At 40.2% G+C, this 17741-nt stretch overlaps 1 protein-coding gene and 1 non-coding gene across 2 annotated transcripts; both read right to left on the reverse strand.

The window, feature by feature from the left end:
- Positions 1-333: 333 nt before the first annotated feature.
- Positions 334-15961, reverse strand: nop56 (NOP56 ribonucleoprotein homolog). The gene is made up of 12 exons (XM_062063489.1): positions 15892-15961; positions 12537-12626; positions 12348-12462; positions 10393-10557; positions 10008-10206; positions 8244-8431; positions 7867-8018; positions 5827-5927; positions 2276-2424; positions 1967-2088; positions 1674-1784; positions 334-818 (listed from the first exon to the last, which is right to left on the reverse strand). Exons 1-12 carry the CDS (start codon positions 15892-15894, stop codon positions 567-569), a joined length of 1647 nt encoding a protein of 548 aa, XP_061919473.1. The 5' UTR covers positions 15895-15961; the 3' UTR covers positions 334-566.
- LOC133661130 (small nucleolar RNA SNORA26) lies at positions 8067-8185 on the reverse strand. The gene has a single exon (XR_009827905.1). It is a non-coding gene; the product is annotated as a small nucleolar RNA SNORA26 (small nucleolar RNA).
- Positions 15962-17741: the final 1780 nt, after the last annotated feature.

Genomic DNA, 17741 nt, shown 5'->3' on the forward strand with positions numbered 1-17741 from the left:
TCATATGGAAACGGGGTTTGTACATTTCTTTACAGTAATAGCTTAAGTGACTTCATTTGATATTTTGCTATATGATTGGTATAAGTTTAAAATATAGAATTTCACTCATCAATGTAGCTTGCCGTTTAGACTAGGTGTCGTAAATTGTCAACTGCGGTTAATGTAACGTTTTGACCGTGTTTGACGTAAATTTGATTAAAGACGTCCTAGCGCCTCTGACGGGATTGTGCTAACATCTGTATAATTTTTGCTATTCTTGTTAGCGTTCGTCAAGAAGGTTTTTAAACCCTCACTTTGGATCAGTCTGTTAATTCAGGACGCAGGACCAGCTGATCAAAAGAATATATATATATGGATTTAAGCTTTATTTACACAAGTACATGTCATTCAAGGTCAAGGCACGTGTAGTCCATCCATTTTCTACCGCTTGTCCCTTTCGGGGGTGCTGGAGCCTATCTCAGCTGGGCGGAAGGCGGGGTACACCCGGCACAAGTCGTACAGTACATTAAAATCTAAATGCAATAAAAATGGAAAAAAACAAAATCTGTACATAATTCAGTCATTTTTTAGTCATCATTTTTCTTTTTCTTCTTTTTGCTTGACACCGGAGTTTCCGGAACCTCTTCTGCTGCTTCTGACTTTCGCTTCTTCTTCTTGAGTGGAGTAACAGCGTCCTCAGTGGCTTCTTCTTCTTCCTCCTCCTTCACCTTCTGCTTCTTTTTCTTCTTGGCTGAAGCGTCACCTGCTCCGTTCTCTGCAGCCTCGGCCGCAACTTTCTTCTTCTTCTTGGCGACTGGCGTCTCCGCATCGCCGTTCACCTTCAAACAGGAAACAGGAAGTGAAGCGTGTTGTCGCAGCCGCCCTAAAATAGAGCTCAGGAGGCCAGGTGAGTTTGCAATGCATTGTGGGTCATACATACAATGTGAGAGCAACAAGCTGGTTCCTACAAAATAAAAGACAAACTGCACAAAGGCTTGACTTCTGAGCAGGTTTGAATGAAGTAAAAGTGTCAAACTTTCATCTCCAGTCTGATTTAGTACCAGTGAAGACTTCAGTCTCTTTAAATTGTGCGTAATTTAACTCCCTGAAAAAACACATTTTAAATACTTTCTTCACTCTCTGAGACGTACAGCACGATACGTTTCTCCTCATGAGCAAAATTCAACTCTGCCTGATTCCTTCTTCTTGTCTTGTGTGAAGTTCAGTGTTCGAACCTGACACCTTGGCTTGCCATCAAAGTAGACCTCGGCCATATATTTTATAGTAATTGTGTGCAGTCAAACTCCACACGTTAGTTACCAGGGTAATGCCAACAATCTCAAACATTGCTGCGTAACTTTACAAGTACATGCCATCAGTAAACATCTTGCAAGAAACTCATCTGTTGCTATTTGGACTAAGATTCAGATTCATGGAGAGTGGGACGACTGAAGAATTTTGACCCTGACTGCAGTACCATTTCTGGCCACATTACTACATATGGCACCTTTAAAGACCCACAATGCAATGCTAAAATTGTACGACTTCCTTCAGTGGTCCAGTCCACGGTCTGGGACCAGCCAATGGTTTGGAGTCAGACCTCTCTGGCACGTGGTGGACTGAGACAAGACCACAGGCGGGGGTCGGGTCTCCTATCCAAACATGCGAGTCCACTTTGACGTCAGAATGTTTACCTCCATGTCGTCATCTCCCTCTTCCTCTTCTTGGAGCTTCTTCTCACGCTTCTTGCGCTTCTTCTCCTGCTTGTGCAGTTTGCGCTTCATCTCCACGGCAACATCAGCGGCCTGGAGAAGAGAGCAGAGAGTGACAAGCCCACAGTGATGGTGTCCTACATGCAGCTTCAGTGTGGACGCCACGTCAGGCTCATTAAATCAGTTTCAACCCTCAGCTGTGAGAATCAGGAAGCACGTGGTCATCCCTCGCAGCAAACCACCATGGACATTCTGCATCAACAACATTCAACTACCTCCTGGACAGCTTCTTTCATGACGTCAATGTTCTTGCGAGGAACTTCTCCCGTCTCGTAGAAGGACAGGCGCTCCTCCACCTGCTCCCGCAGTTTGTCTCCATACACGCTGGACGGCATCTCTGCAGGAGCACAATGAAAAGTGACTCGGAGGCAGCAGACGTGTCTCGGACATCTGAGCACATGTTGGACTGAGCTCAGGAAGTTGAGGATCAACATCAATCCTGGGATTGAATGCTGCTGACGAAAAATATGAGCATCACAGCAAAGTCCACAGGAGGAAGACTGAGGAAGATGTGAGGAACTCACCAGAGAAACAGTCGATGCGTGAGGCGATGGTGCATTTGTTGGCCAAGTATCTGGAGATGCGACCTTTGTTCTTGGTGGCTGCTCGGCCGATGAAGGTGGAGTGGAAGATCAGACCGTACTTGGGGGTGTTGGATCGGGTCTTCAAGGCTCTGCAAGATGACAGAAGAACAAGGAACATTCAACACTACAACACTCCTGCAGAGACTAATTCATGGATTTTTACTCGCCGACCGCCGTGATGCATAAACCGTATTTTCCGCACTATAAGGCACACCTAAAAACCTCCAATTTCCTCAAAAGCTGACAGTGCGCCTTATATATGGACCAATATTGAGCCACAACAGTTGTTGCAACTACGGTAACAGGCATGTGATTTGACCACAATGAAAAAGACAGAAAACATTTCCGGGGGTCGAAGGCTGGTGGGGGGTCGAAGGCCCCCAGACAGGTCCAAGCTCCTGGTTTTTCACCAATTTAACATGCTAAAATGAACAAAGACAGCACCATTTGAAGAAAATATTTGAGTGTTTAAAGACATGAAAACATCATTAATAGAACATACATAGTGAACACTGTATATGGTTCAGTCCCAACAGTATTTAGTCACTAATATTTACATCTTGTGTTCATTTCACATCCACATTGATCAGTGATATTATTTACAGTATTACCACATGACTTCAGTTCACTTCACACATTAGCTTTCTCAGAGAGCCAACATGAGCCTTCCTTGCACATTTCTCAGCAGCCTGCATTTTCCTCTTGGTCTCTGCTTTTGTAGCTTCTTTTTTGGATAAATATAACAAAATACCAAATGTAAACATTTCATTCTTTTCGCCAAAATAGGATATACATTTATGAAAATAATTAAACATGTTTAGTATTGTTTACTCCTATTTGAAAAGAGGAAATAATAATAATGTGAGGACATATTGCATGAAAATATTTACCTTTCAGATTGTTACACCACTGACAGTTTCAACAGACTACATAAGAACTTAGTACAAAATAGTATTATATGCAAATTTATTTCAAATAAATTGTTAACTGGATTCAATAATGCGACTCTTTGAATTTCATAATATATTTTCACGTGGCTTTTTATTTTTAGAAAACCCCATTTATATTTCGCAAAGCAATAATTGGCTAATATTTAAAACAAACATGCGTATTTCGCAAGCAAATATTTTTTTTAGCTTACCTCATTATTAACAACCCTGTCTGCAACTGAAGTGGGCGGATCTTTCCTCTCCACGTCACTTTCAGTTGACATCCAAAAGTAGCAGCTAGTGAAAAGTTAGTTTTCTTTGCTTCAAGTTGTTTCAAATGTTTTTGGCGTTTCGCATGTACTTCCAAAGCCTTGAAACCTGGTGATCCATAGTCAATATTATCATGACACCACGTGCACAAAACCTCTCCGGGACCATCGATTTTCCGAATAAAATCACCGAACAAAGTCATAACTTCTTTCTTCCCAACAGTATCAGTGATTTCCCTTTCCATCCAGTCCCATCCAAACTTATTTTTGACATGTTTATCAATTTCTTTTACTCGTAAAGCGTCCTTTCTCTCGAGAACCGACATCGTTTACATATGGAAAATGGCGGTACATTCATAACAGATGTCCTGATTGGTCACAAAGAACATATCGACCAATCAACTACGGCGTAATATAAACTACGTCTCGAATCTTGATTTAGGGTCGGGGAAAAAAACGGACAAACGGAAGATACATTTTTTCCCCCCCGAGATTAAAAAAGACGGAATTCCGACTTTAGACGGAAAAATCACATGCCTGGGTAACTACACCGACTTCATTTTCCCCCTTCTACGGCTGCTTACCATAGAAGAAGAACTTCTTCTACAGGGGAAAATGAAGTCCCGTAGTTGCGAGACCGAAACTTTATGCAAAGACCCAAAAATGGCTCCTATTAAGAGACACGCTTACGACGCAGAGTTTAAAGTCAAGGCCAATTACTTCAAATATTTCACTTTTAAGTGGTAATCATTTGTATATATGGTGTAGTAGCCATATAAAAACATCAAAGTTGTTTGACAAAAGCACATAAAACAAAATAATAGTTCCAGCATAAAATGGACAGATATATCTGAAGTGGATCTCGTAACTTAAGTGTTTAAAGTAAAAGAAAAACCTAATAAAAATGTATCACTTTATGAGTGGGGCACCTTTTGGATCCCAAATATATTTAGTCATTTTTTATTTCTCTTTTCACTGTGATTACTCAAAAATTTGAAAGAATTAAAATCAATGGTGTCCTGCATTATTGATCTTTTAAAGCTCTAATTACTAAATACTGCATATTTCAGTTTTACTATAAAAAAATTAAGTTTTTTTTAACAGAAAAGCCATAAAACATTTATTTTTATTACTTTATATTAACTTGAAGTTGATATAGAGATTTACTGTAAGCGTTAATTAAAAAAAAAAATAATCGGACTTATTTTTAACATTTTAATGACTGAGACCCTTTATGGTCCCCGGGACCCCTAAAGGTAAAATAAATAAATGCATATATTTTGTTATGGTTTGAAAATAAAAAATATCAAAATGGCCCCCACATGCTTTAATTTTTCCGTGTGCGACCCCCAGTGGAAAAAGTTTGGACACCCCTGATCTAATGCATGTATAACGTAACCTCAGCCTCTACTGTAGCGTCTATTCTATGCGCCTTATATGAACAAAGTTTTAAAAGTTTTAAAATAGGCCATTCATTGAAAGTGCGCCTTATTGTGCAGAAAATACGGTAGCTAAAAAAAATTAACACTGACGAGGTGTTACTATGGATTCTTCATCACTCCAAGCAACATATTTTTACAATAAAACTAAAACAATTCACACTTAAACCGCCACATTTGATAGTAGTCCTTTCATGCATATTTGTAGGCCTTATCATACGGTCATCAAGCTAGTGTCATTAGCTAACACGTTTACAAGTGTCTGTGTTAGTATTGCCTGACCAGGGCTCAAAGTCTGCAGAGACTCCTCCCACCCCCACCAAGAACTGTTTTCACTGCTGGACTCTAGAAAGAGGTTCCGCAGCCTCCGTAGCAGAACCTCCAGGTTCTGTAACAGCTTCTTCCCTCAGGCTGCATCATAATAATCCCCTCAATTCCCCCCAAAAATGGATTTAGCTGGAATATAAAGACAATATAACATATATCCATAAACCTGGATGCATATGCAAAAGTGCAATATATTTATCTGTACAGTAATCTATTTATATCTGCACCTTACTGCTCTTTTATCCTGCACTACCATGAGCTAAGGCAACAAAATGTCGTTCTTATCTGTACTGTAAAGTTCAAATTTGAATGACAATAAAGGGAAGTGTAAGATTTAGTAGGTGCAGTACATCTCTGCTGCAACTATTATTCTGGTCTACCTTGGTGCTGCGTGTGGTTGCTCAGACATTGGGGTGCAAAAGGAAGAGAGGGATCACTCCAGACATGGTCACCCTGCTCGAGTCCCACCCAGCCCTGCCATCACTGCAACCACAGCTCCCCCCAGCAGGGAGGGGTCGCCCCAGTACCTGAACAGGGCCTTCTCTGCTCCCAGGATCTGGACGGTGGAGGCAGGGTACTTGGCCAGGTTGGTCAGGCTGCCAGCATGGGAGATGAGACGGGCCCCCACCTGGAAGATGAAACACACATGTTGGCCATCAACACCACGATAAGAATGCAACCATCATAGATTTGGACTATGCATGTAAAATCACACTACTTACATTTTTGTACGACTGTGAAATAACAGCAATCAGATCACAGTACAAAAAGTGTAAATAAATAAATTGTATTAAAAATGTAAGACTTAGATTAACTTTGACATCCTGCAGAAAATGTTACTTGTGTGTTATAACTTGTGTTATCCATGCCTACTTATTCACTTTTAGTAACCGTTCAGGGGTTCTCAAACTTTTTTCACCTCAGAAAACGTAATCGCAGCAATTAAAACCTCGATGTTGATTAATGGTGCAGGCCTAAGGACATATCAGACCAAACGGCCACAACTTTGTTTGACAGGAACAGTACAATGAAACATTGTTACCCATAGGTAAGCCATGTCAGAGTACATAAGACTTCTAGTCACAGGCTCATTTGTAACCCTCATCCCTGGTTAGGCTTTTAAGGAAAAGTGAAAACACAAAAGGATTAAGACAAGTACAAAATAAAAATAATTGCCCCATTTGTGCATACTACACCCAGTTCTAGTGCTCACACTTCTCATTTTCCTTAAGCCACTTTTTCAGTTTTGTGGAGAAAAGTTGAATGTCCCACTGTGACTAAGTTCAGTGGCAAAGACTTCCAGATGTGAGACCTTCACTGAGAACCCAGTACTGACCCACAGTGGTCTGACACCTTTTCAGTCTGCACACCTTCACTACTCTACCTTTGTAATTCTTTACACATCACATCAGGGGCTAATCAATTAAGACACTTAAAAATAGCTTTTAAAATTGAGTAATTTATAAAATTATCAAAACTAATCATGTTATATTTTTGGGTAATATGGCAGAGATGATGCTTCATTGGTTTTTGGTCAAATATCTTTACTGTTTGTTTATATAATAACATTTTGTGGCCTGTCCCCAGACCATGGCACAATAAGACATAGGGGGTCAAATCACTGCATGCATGTTAACAGCTTGAACACAAACAAGGTGTAATAAGTCTGAAACAATTTATATTTATTTGTATGGTTTTAGTCATTTTTATAATATGGCCATCAAATTTGAGCATCGGGTCCAAACACCCAAATATTTAAATTCCTTTACAGACTATTTTATTTTGATTAATGTTGACCTGAGTTTCATTTAATAGTTTCTTCAAAGAGAAACACATTAATTAAGACTGTTATAAATTAGGGTTAAACATTTATTTTGAAGCCATGTTGATATTTCAGTCTGTTTAATACCTCTGAAGCCTGTTGAGGGTGTAAACTGCCACATAAATGATCCTATCTGCATACATTTGGCTAGGTAAATAGATCCTTATGGCACACCCAAATGACAATTTTGGCACAATGGCAAGTGGGCGAGCCATCGCATTCAACGCCTTGCTCATTTTTAAGTAACTGAAACGTTGCCAGACTAGCTGCGTTTCCATTTAAATGCAAAAAAGTGTTTCCATCATACTTTTGCAATAAACGCCAATATGGAAACATCTCAAAAACCACCTCATGAACACAAATATTTCAGCAATTTGAGAGATTTCTCAAAGTGTTAGTGTTTCTGTGACCAGTTTATTATTGCCATATTTAGGTTTTGCATATTTCTAGGTGTAATGAAAACGCAGATACTGCCAACTTCAGCTTTTTTGGGTAAACAATTTGCCCGCTTAGCCCTGCTGACATTTTTAAACTGATGTTGCAGATTAGCATGTCTTTCTATAGCTGCACTGCTGGTGTAACTTTTCTTAAATAGCAAACCTGGTGAATGTTTGCATCCCCACACCACTATGTCAAGTTGGACCATCAGTACCAGGAATGTTTTTCATCACACTGATTCAGTGGATTGACAGATTTGGCAAACATCATTGGTCCTGGAAAGAAGGTGACAAAAATAAGCGCTCACCACATCTCCAATCAAAGCAGCCAAGTTTGGAGCCACCTGGCTCATCTTGGAGCGCAAATACTCCTGCAGCTCCTGTCGATAGCCCGCCAGGGCCACCACACGTTTGGAAAAACTCTCAATATTGATCAGGTCGATGGGTGAAATGTCCATTCCTGCACACACAAATGATGCGTCAACACTCAAATAAGTTGAAGAAGAAACATTGTTTCTCCCGACAGGTCCGCAGCGAGGATGTGAGCCTCTACTGCAGGTTTATGGGAGAGATTCTTTACCCCTCTGTGTTCAACACCAGAAACAATTGTCAGTCTCAGGTGGGCAATAAAAGGGGCGTGGTTTAGCCACAGTCCTAAGGATTAAAAGCAGATATTCAAACTAACCCATGGAGGACCGGGATGCATCCAGGATGGCCTGGGCCTTGGCGTTGTCCATGACTACTTCCTCCAGGCTTTCCACGCTCTCGTCCGTCAGCTCCTTCCTGTTACCAATAAGCTGAGCTAGGCGGCAGTACATCGAGTTGTCGGGCACGATTCTGACCAGCTCGGGGAAATGGTAACCATACCATTCGCTGAAGACGGAAGAGAGTTGGTTTAAGTCCACAGATATGAATCAAGACAGATGAAGAACATTCTTTGGACAAGTTGGTGAGAATGTCTCACCCAACACCGACGCTCCACCAAACAGCAGCTGGTGGAGCCGAGAGGCTGGGTGACATTTTTCTACCTCCTGTTTCTATACAGACTACACGCAAAGGTGCACAGCCTGCGGTAAGCATTAGGAGAGTACCGCTAATACACATTTATGGTAGCTTGTTTTAAAAAGGCAAGTCTGCAAACAACCCCTTGCCACTTCATCTCTTATTTCAATATGCTTCTTTCCAGTTGTACATAATTGGAATGATCTTGAGTGGCATGCAGCTTTGCTTATGAGGTTCCTTATTGAACAAGCAATAGCCAATCAACTCAAAGAAGCATCTGCATTAGAACTTTGAAACGCTTCAGAAATGACAGTCTCATTGCTCACCATTAAAAAATACACTATGACCAACACAGCAAACTTACATTACTGAGGGGCAGCATAAAAAAACACATGCCAAAAAGTACAGTCAAGTTTGACTATTTATTACAGTGCCTTAGTGCATTCTGACAAGCACTGCACTTTGTACATAGTTACATGTTTTTACCAGTCATTTTTAGTAAACAAGTATTAGTATTTGATGTGATGACTTACCATTTATGTGTTGTCTAGGACGGAAACTATTCAATTAATCGAGTGACCCAAAAAAACATGGATGACAACCTCAAAGCTAATAGAACTGTTTAAATAAACTTTCTGCTTGCAATAAGCATTATTCTCCCTAATAACTGCATAGTATGTACTTATAAAAAACTGTTCACATGGGCACTATTGCTGCGGCTGTACGAAATAACTGTGCATATTTTAAGTTCTGGGCACTTCATACAGTCCGGATTGTATATATTTTTATTTGTTATATTTAAACTAAGCAACATAACGAATCAAAACTTTTTTCTGATGGAATTAATCATTGCAGCCCTGGTCGTGATTGTTTATTTTGTAGCACCGTTGGTAAGGGAGAGGTTTTGTTTAATGAGACAAAATGAGGTCCAATGAAAGCTTATTCTCCAAGCAAAGGGCTGTGTAAACATATTGTTCAATTCACTGCCTCATCACATGCAAATGACAGATTAAGTAGGCTGTCAAATTATTGAAAAAGTATCCGTGTTTAAACTAAGATTACAGTAATCCCCATTGGGCAGTGATGTCTGACATTTGGCCATTTTCTTTGTGCTGTACCAAGAAAGAATATATATTTGACATACTGTATACTTCAACAGATCTAAATGAAGTTTACATCAAATATATATGGCAAATAATATTTGTCTCTGCAGTTCCACTGAACTTTATAACATGCAGCCAATTCCTTGCATCCCGTGATAACTAAACCAAGTCATGGCAAACTTGACCATTCCGCTATCCTAAAGAAAGTTGTGGCTATCCGCATCACCTTCTCAAGTAACATACAAAACAAATCAGTTAGCGCCACTAAAACTCTTACTTTTCACAGTCCTATTAATGAATGTATTCAAGTTACTGGAGTGGCATGCTTAGCATAGTAACCTTACCGGACACGCATGGAGAAAGTGTTGATGTCCTTGTCAAGCTGATCCAGCAGAGCGATGGACTGGATGATCATGTTGTCTACTCGGTTTACATTGAATTTCACCTTGGCTCTGGAGTAGCTGTGACCTAAACCCAGTTGGGCCTTGGAGGCCGCCTGAGCCGTCAGTCCCTTCACCATTTGGTGGAAGTGCAGGCGTATTCCTGACAGAACAGACAGGAAGTATAAGAAAAGGACGGATGGGGTCAAATGGAGTTAAAGGTGATCAAAATCAGTCGGCCGCTCAGATTTTCAGTATGAACCTTCACGGAGCTTAAGGAGCATAAAAATCTCATCACAACAACTACTGAGCCGTAGTACACAGCACAAACACCCACACAAGTTGTTACCTCTTATTAATTCTGCCACAACGCCACTTGTCTGGATGGAAACACCAAATTCTTCTTGCAAGGCAGCTCCAATTTTGGCATCTCCAACGCCGAGCACAGCTTTCTTCTTGCCAGAGTGAGGAAGGTTTGTCTCAAGAAACAACTTCAGGTCTTCATGTACAATACCTAAAAGGGGGGGAGAAAACAACATTTGGTTGAGTTTAACATAAGCTCTGTCAATTTCAGACACAGACCTACTTTTAATACACCTTGGCATCCCTATCAGTAACGTTAAGATGATTCATACATGCATTTTATCCAAGAATATAGAACCACAAAATCTAAACTTCTGGGGTAAGTGAGGAATATAACTCACAAGATCAATATTTTCACATCCAAATTAATGCCATCTGTAAAATTTGCATATGAATTGTACTATAAAGTACACTGCATTTCACTTTTTACAAAAGATCTGTGAGAATCCAATCATTATAGATCTTCCCATCGGGGATTTATGCTGCCGATTCTGATCACGAGTGAGATCGGCCCATACCATTACATGTATTAAGTATACATTTCCAATGTTTTTTTGCTGACCGCTATTGGCAGTTTCACAATATCAACGCAATATTTCAACTAGTTCCTATAAGCCACTACTTTATTCCTACACTTTAAACCCTGCAGCTTAAAAAACAGAGCAGCTAATTTATGCATTTTTCTTCTCGGGCGGCGATAATTTAAAACACAGAGGGTGTTTCAATGCTAGTGCCATGGGGTCATCTTTTAGACGGGTTCGCTCACTGTAGGTGCTGCAGTTTCCTTCCATTTACTGGCAGTGCCCCCCCCCAAACAGAACAATCTTCTAGCTTTCCACAGCGTTTATACTTGCTAAACTGTCCCATGTGTGATATCTGTAGGTGTGTTTTCATGCATATTTGTACGTGCTATCGTAATGTAATGACACTAGCACCGTTAGCATTAGTTTGCGAGTGTTAGTATTGACTTGAAACAGCATTCTTTTGGCATTGTTTCAGTTTCATAAATTCAGCTGGACTTACAGAGTCTGTTCAGCTGATTGGCGAGTTAGCTTCCGCAGTCAGTGGGTCAATGACCATAACTTCTGTTTCGTTTCATCAGCCGTTTTACAGACACCATTTGGAAACAATTAAAGAAAATTAATATTTCCAGCAACTTACTGTGTAAATACCTAATTTCGCAACGTATATGTCTGCGGCTTATACTCCGATGTGGATAATATATGAAAAAAATGTTTTCTTCTAAAACTGGTGGGTGCCGCTTATTTTGCGGAAAATATGGTAACTTCTTGCTGGCTACTAAAAAATACTAGAAGTAAAACTGGTCCGAAACCAGTGTTTGGATTGTAATGTATGTATGATTATGGGCAAATTAGACAGTTGTCAACATTGTGGCTCGGAGAGCAAACAGAGCTAGTAAGCTAGGGTTAGGCTAAATAGCAAGCTTGTTCCTGTGCTTCTGAGATGGTCTCCCCGTCCTGCACTGAGTGCAGCGTTTAGACAAGAGGATCAACGAGTACCTGCGGCTGAGATGAGGATTCAACAAATATTGTTTAAGGAGGTATTTTCATAGATACTTCATAACATGAAAATGAATGTTTAAAAGTGTGATTTCAGACATTTCACATGCCTGTGTTATGTATACCATGTACACCGTTTCTGAGATTGCGAATTGTGACAGTATTATGCTATCACAAACATTAGTTGTGCTACTCTTACACAGCAGTTGGCTTTAGAACCCATAAAACTTAAGGAGAAAGAAGTATTAACATTAATGTCTGTACAATTTAAGATGCCTTAAGAAATTGGTATCATCGGATGTTCAGGTTACAAATGGAAGCTGTCAGCATGGTAACTCAGGGGATTGACAGATTGTAAAAAACATCATTACATCCGAGGACCCATTTTAACAGTAGTACAAGAACTCATGAGACAACTTGCCTTCAGATATGGCATTTATGTTCTCCAGGGCACCCTGGGCTGACTTGAAGGGGAAAAAAGCAGCCAGGCTCACCATACTGTTGAACTTTGCCAGACTCAGCACACAACCCTCCACCTAAAATGCACACACATTCATAAGTCTTCAGCATTGTGAACCAAGTGTGATTTTAGTAAGAAAACGGCACTTACCTGAGGAAGTAGCATGCTGATCTCCTCCACCTCTTTGACAATAAACAAGGCATATCCTGACGCGTGCTCGTACAACACATGTAAAAGCACCTGCAAAAACAAACAATTCGATATTTAAATCATCAAATCAAGTTTATTTATAAAGCGCTTTTCATACAAAAAAAAATGCAACTCAAAGTGCTTTACAAAGTTAAAAACAATACCCCGGTGACCCACATCCCCCATTATCACATAAATACGCACGGATACAGATACCAAACACACCCATATGCAACTATATGGACCAATGATTGCATAGCTGAGTACAGAGGAAACATGTGAGTAAACACTATCACAGGAGCCATCTGCTCCAGGTCAGACCATGGCCTCCAGGACCCTGAGACTAAAGCGCCCCCACCAGCACGACAGATAGCCCCTTTTTGAGAACAGGTACCCGTTATCGAGACCACTATAGTAAAGAAAAAGAGTTGGTTCTTTATTCGAATCCCTCGGAACGAATCCTGTCCCGACCAGAAATGCCCCTTGAGACACCACAAGAAATGACGTCACGTAGCTCAGTCATTAGGCGCAGATAGCAAAAGCAGGAAAAACAATGGACCAGAAAAAGTGCTCCAAGGTGTAATAAAGTTCAAACACTTTTACGACCCCTTGGAAACATAGCAACCAGGCTAGCAACGCACCTCCTTTACGGCAGCTGTCGCAACGTTCTTAAAACAACCGCAGCACATACATATATATACAACATATATCTCCCTTTTTTAACTTTTCTTTTTCTTTCCCTGTAAACAAAACAAAATCACACTGTATATGTGTTGTCTGTCTAATTATAAATAATGCAGACGAGGCGTGTTGGCTGAGTTCTTGACGTTTACTTTCACAGCGTGCGCTTAACTGCACCCTTAGCTGCCGGGTGGCGACATGCAACAACACTTTTCGGGGCTACCGCGCATGCTCGTCACTCCCGTTGCATGCTGGATAGTGTAGTTGTTATATTCCCTAGCCTAGCTCATAACATCACATCTTTCCCCCTATATAAAAATACTGTTAACTCAATAAAGTGTATTTCTTTTTTTAGCTTTAACTTTTCATTTTTTAGCATTGTAACCACATTTGCAAACAACTTTTCTCTTCATAGAATTTTCTTTCAATAAAGAAATAAAGTGCAAAAATGTCAAAGCATCATAAACAGTTATGTCAAACAGCAGGAGAAGTGCACTTTTTGGAGAGCTGTATTTTAAGTTTTGTGCCCAAGGGACTGATTTTATTTAACACTATATTATTATTTATACACCTATAGTGATCACAGAGACAGGTTGTTTTTGTGTTACTGTATATATTTGTTTTTCTGAAAAATCCCACTTAATATACTTTGGGTAACAGTCAATATTTATTTATTTTCTACCCCAGGGCAGCTGTGGCTATTAAAGGCCTACTGAAACCCACTACTACAGACCACGCAGTCTGATAGTTTATATATCAATGATGAAATCTTAACATTGCAACACATGCCAATACGGCCGGGTTAACTTATACACAACACAGTCGGTGTTTCATTGTTTACATTCCCGAAAGGTGCAGTCAAGATCGAAGAACTCGGACAATAGAGACTCTTACCAGGAGGACTTTGACTTCGTTAACAGACGCGATACCGTGAGTACGCTTCCAAACATTTGATCGCTTGCTATAACTAGCTCGAGCTAGTAGCCAGGAGCTAGCATAACAAACACCTAGGTGTTTATAATGCGGGAATAATTTGTGGCATATTAAATATAAGCCTGGTTGTGTTGTGGCTAATAGAGTATATATATATACATGTCTTGTGTTTATTTGCTGTTGTAGTCATTCCCAGCTGAATATCAGGTCCCACCCGCGCGCTTCCAAACATTTGATTGCTTGCCCGTACGTGCGTGTCATGTACGTAACTTTGGTTAATATATAAGCTTTATGAACCTTGGGTTAGGTGAACGGTTCTTTGGGCTGAGTGAGTGTGTGGTGCAGGTGTTTGAATTGTATTGGCGGGTTGTATATACGGGATCCCATCCATATTACCCGCTAGTAGCTAGCATAACAAACACCTAGGTGTTTTTATGTGGGATTAATTTGTGGCATATTAAATATAAGCCTGGTTGTGTTGTGGCTAATAGAGTATATATATGTCTTGTGTTTATTTACTGTTGTAGTCATTCCCAGCTGAATATCAGGTCACCCCCGGCTCTCACAGCATCTTCCCTATCTGAATCGCTTCCACTCCCCACTAGTCCTTCACTTGCACTTTCCTCATCCACAAATCGTTCATCTTCGCTCAAATTAATGGGGAAATCGTCGCTTTCTAGGTCCGAATCTCTCTCACTTCATGCGGCCATCATTGTAAACAATAGGGAACTTTGCGTATATGTTCAATTGACTACGTCACGCTACTTCCGGTAGGGGCAAGCCTTTTTTTTAATCAGATACCAAAAGTTGCGATCTTTATCGTTGTCGTTCTATACTAAATCCTTTCAGCAAAAATATGGCAATATCGCAAAATGATCAAGTATGACACATAGAATAGATCTGCTATCCCCGTTTAAATAAAAAAAAATTCATTTCAGTAGGCCTTTAAAGTAGCTTACCACCACCAGGTGTGAATGAATGATGGGTTCTCACTTCTCTGTGAAGTGCTTTGAGTGTCTAGAAAAGCGCTATATAAATCTAATCCATTATTATTATTATTAGGGGGTAACAGTCGATATTTATTAGATTTTATTTTTTTCTCATATAATAAAAGTGAGCTTTTGTTAAACCAAATATTGTGGGTTTTTTTCAACCCATCTGGACTCGATAAGGAATCGGTTCGATAAGAGGGTTCGATAATAGACTAGGGCTGGGCGATACATCGCGGTTTTGTCTCTGTGCGATATAGAAAATGACTATATGGTGATATTGGAGACTCCAATATCACCATATAGTCAACGAGGTAGTTAAAGGAAGGTTATTAAAAATAGCATACGTGTACACCACGTGGTCATGGTAGACACCACGTGCTGACGTAGCATGTCGCGGGAAACAAGCTAACCTATGCTAATATATTAATAACGGTTACAACAGCTCGGTGCATCATACTAACCCACAATAAATTGCTCGTTTTCTGTCTAAAAAAAAAGCAATTCTTCGTTTCCCACAGACGTGACGCACTTCTAATGCTAATGCTAATGTTAGCCACATTGGGAGGCTAACTTCTTAGCCAAGGGCCGCAAGCAGGAACGCCCAAAGTGTTTTAAAAAACGTCGTGTTTTTACACTGGCGAGTATGTATTGCTCAGCACACATAAAGTAGATGATAAGATTGTAGGTAAGACAGGAGTGCATTAACTCACCATGACGGCTGAAAGTGAGAGGTGTTCTCTCTCTGGTGTCTCGCGTGGAAAGACTGCAGGGAGCTTCTTCACTGCGATGTCACCACACTAAATACCGCGAGAACTCAAATAAAACATCGCGAGACTTTGAAATGATGATAATGGTGTGCCAGAGCATACATACATTTTATATTTAACGCTTAAATCTCTGGAGTCTACATCAACTTCACATCTATTCCTCATTTCAAAATGTTTTAGTTTTTTTATGTTGTGTTTTTTGTTTGTTTGTTTCCCGCCCTTTTGTGTCAAACAAAACTATGTTTTTTATGGCAAACACACAAAATATGCAAAATCTTCCACCAAAAATATTTTTCTTAGTGGAATATTTGATGTGAAGTAATGGGAACCTTTGATAGGTCAATAATTCATAATAACATTGATTTTGATTATTATTATTATGTTTTGAGCAATGACAGTTTGAAAGAAAACACTTTTTTTGTTTGTTTTATTAGTCAACATTGCAACTGTTTCTAAATTACATTTCACCTGTAAGCTTTTTTATTTCACTTTTGTTATGTTTTTGTTTATTTTAATAGTATTTTTAGAATGTGCCGTGGGCCTTTAAAACATTAGCTGTGGGCCGCAAATAATAAAATATAAAAAATCTGCGTCCTTTCTGATTTCAATGCGTTAAAAAGACACAAAAAGTGTGTTAACGCCAACACTGCTTGACAGTATAACAAAATAAGTCACACTTATATTCTGTAACATTCACAGTTTTGGAAAAAAAGTGCAGAGGTAGAAATATCCAAAATAACCTCTTGTATATAATCTAAACATAAATAATGCCTCAAAACAAGTTAATTACATTTAAACAAAAACAGCAGACGAGCTCTCGCCCTGCACAGCTGTTTTGTGCTTTGTAGTGTGGATATGGGCTTGTAGATCTTTATTTGCCACACATATATACCTTCCTGCTTTGCACACAGTGCATTCTGCTTCCCATGTGTCACGGCCAGGACCAAAACATGAATACATTTTCCGCAAATCATCCGTGAAGTTGCATTTACTTTTCGGCATTTCTTGTTTTCATGTCTGTCTCCACTCACTAGCTCTCTCGCTCTCTGTCTCTGCCCCTCCCTCACCAATGTTTCTGCGTGCGCACGCCTTCACAGTTTGTTTTGTTTAACCCCTTCTTAACTTAACCCTGGACGTACATTGAAAATACACGCAACCCTAACTCAAAATGCAGGACATTTGAGGCATTTAAGAAACCCCGCCCGGACACCCCGGACACCCCCGCAAAAGAGGACATGTCCGGGGAAAAGAGGACGTATGGTCAGCCTAACTATAAGGCTATAATCAAAAAGGTCAACCAACGAACGAGATTTCTCTACAGAATCTCCTCTCTGGTCAACAAAAGCACCATGAAGATTCTAGCGGGAACTCTCGTTCAACCCTTTTTCCATTACGCATGCACCTCCTGGTACCCTAGCACCTCCAAAATCCTCAAATCTAGACTCCAAACATCCCAGAACAAGCTAGTCAGATTACTTCTAGACCTCCACCCCAGATCACACCTCACTCCTACCCACTTCTCCAAAGTGGGCTGGCTCAGGGTGGAGGACAGAGTAAAACAACTTGCACTGAGCCTGGTCTATAAAATCCGCTACACCTCCCTGATACCGAAGTACATGTCAAACTACTTCCTTAACGTAAATGACCGCCATAACCACAACACCAGGGGGAGCTCCACTAACCACGTTAAACCCAGATTCCGATCTAACAAAGGTCTTAACTCATTCTCCTTCTATGCCACATCAATGTGGAATGCACTCCCAACAGGTGTAAAAGAAAGGGCATCTCTATCC

This window comes from Entelurus aequoreus, linkage group LG01 (assembly GCF_033978785.1).
Source record: "Entelurus aequoreus isolate RoL-2023_Sb linkage group LG01, RoL_Eaeq_v1.1, whole genome shotgun sequence".
Classification (NCBI taxonomy): Eukaryota; Metazoa; Chordata; class Actinopteri; order Syngnathiformes; family Syngnathidae; genus Entelurus; species Entelurus aequoreus.

What these genes read in the sequence shown, in the direction of transcription:
- nop56 (XM_062063489.1), bottom strand. An exon ending in TCAGCATGCTACTTCCTCAG is followed by an intron (nt 12,463 to 12,536) that starts GTAAGTGCCGTT and finishes TGTGCATTTTAG; the next exon opens with GTGGAGGGTTGTGTGCTGAG. An exon ending in TGCATCCCGGTCCTCCATGG is followed by an intron (nt 8,019 to 8,243) that starts GTTAGTTTGAAT and finishes TTGTGTGTGCAG; the next exon opens with GAATGGACATTTCACCCATC.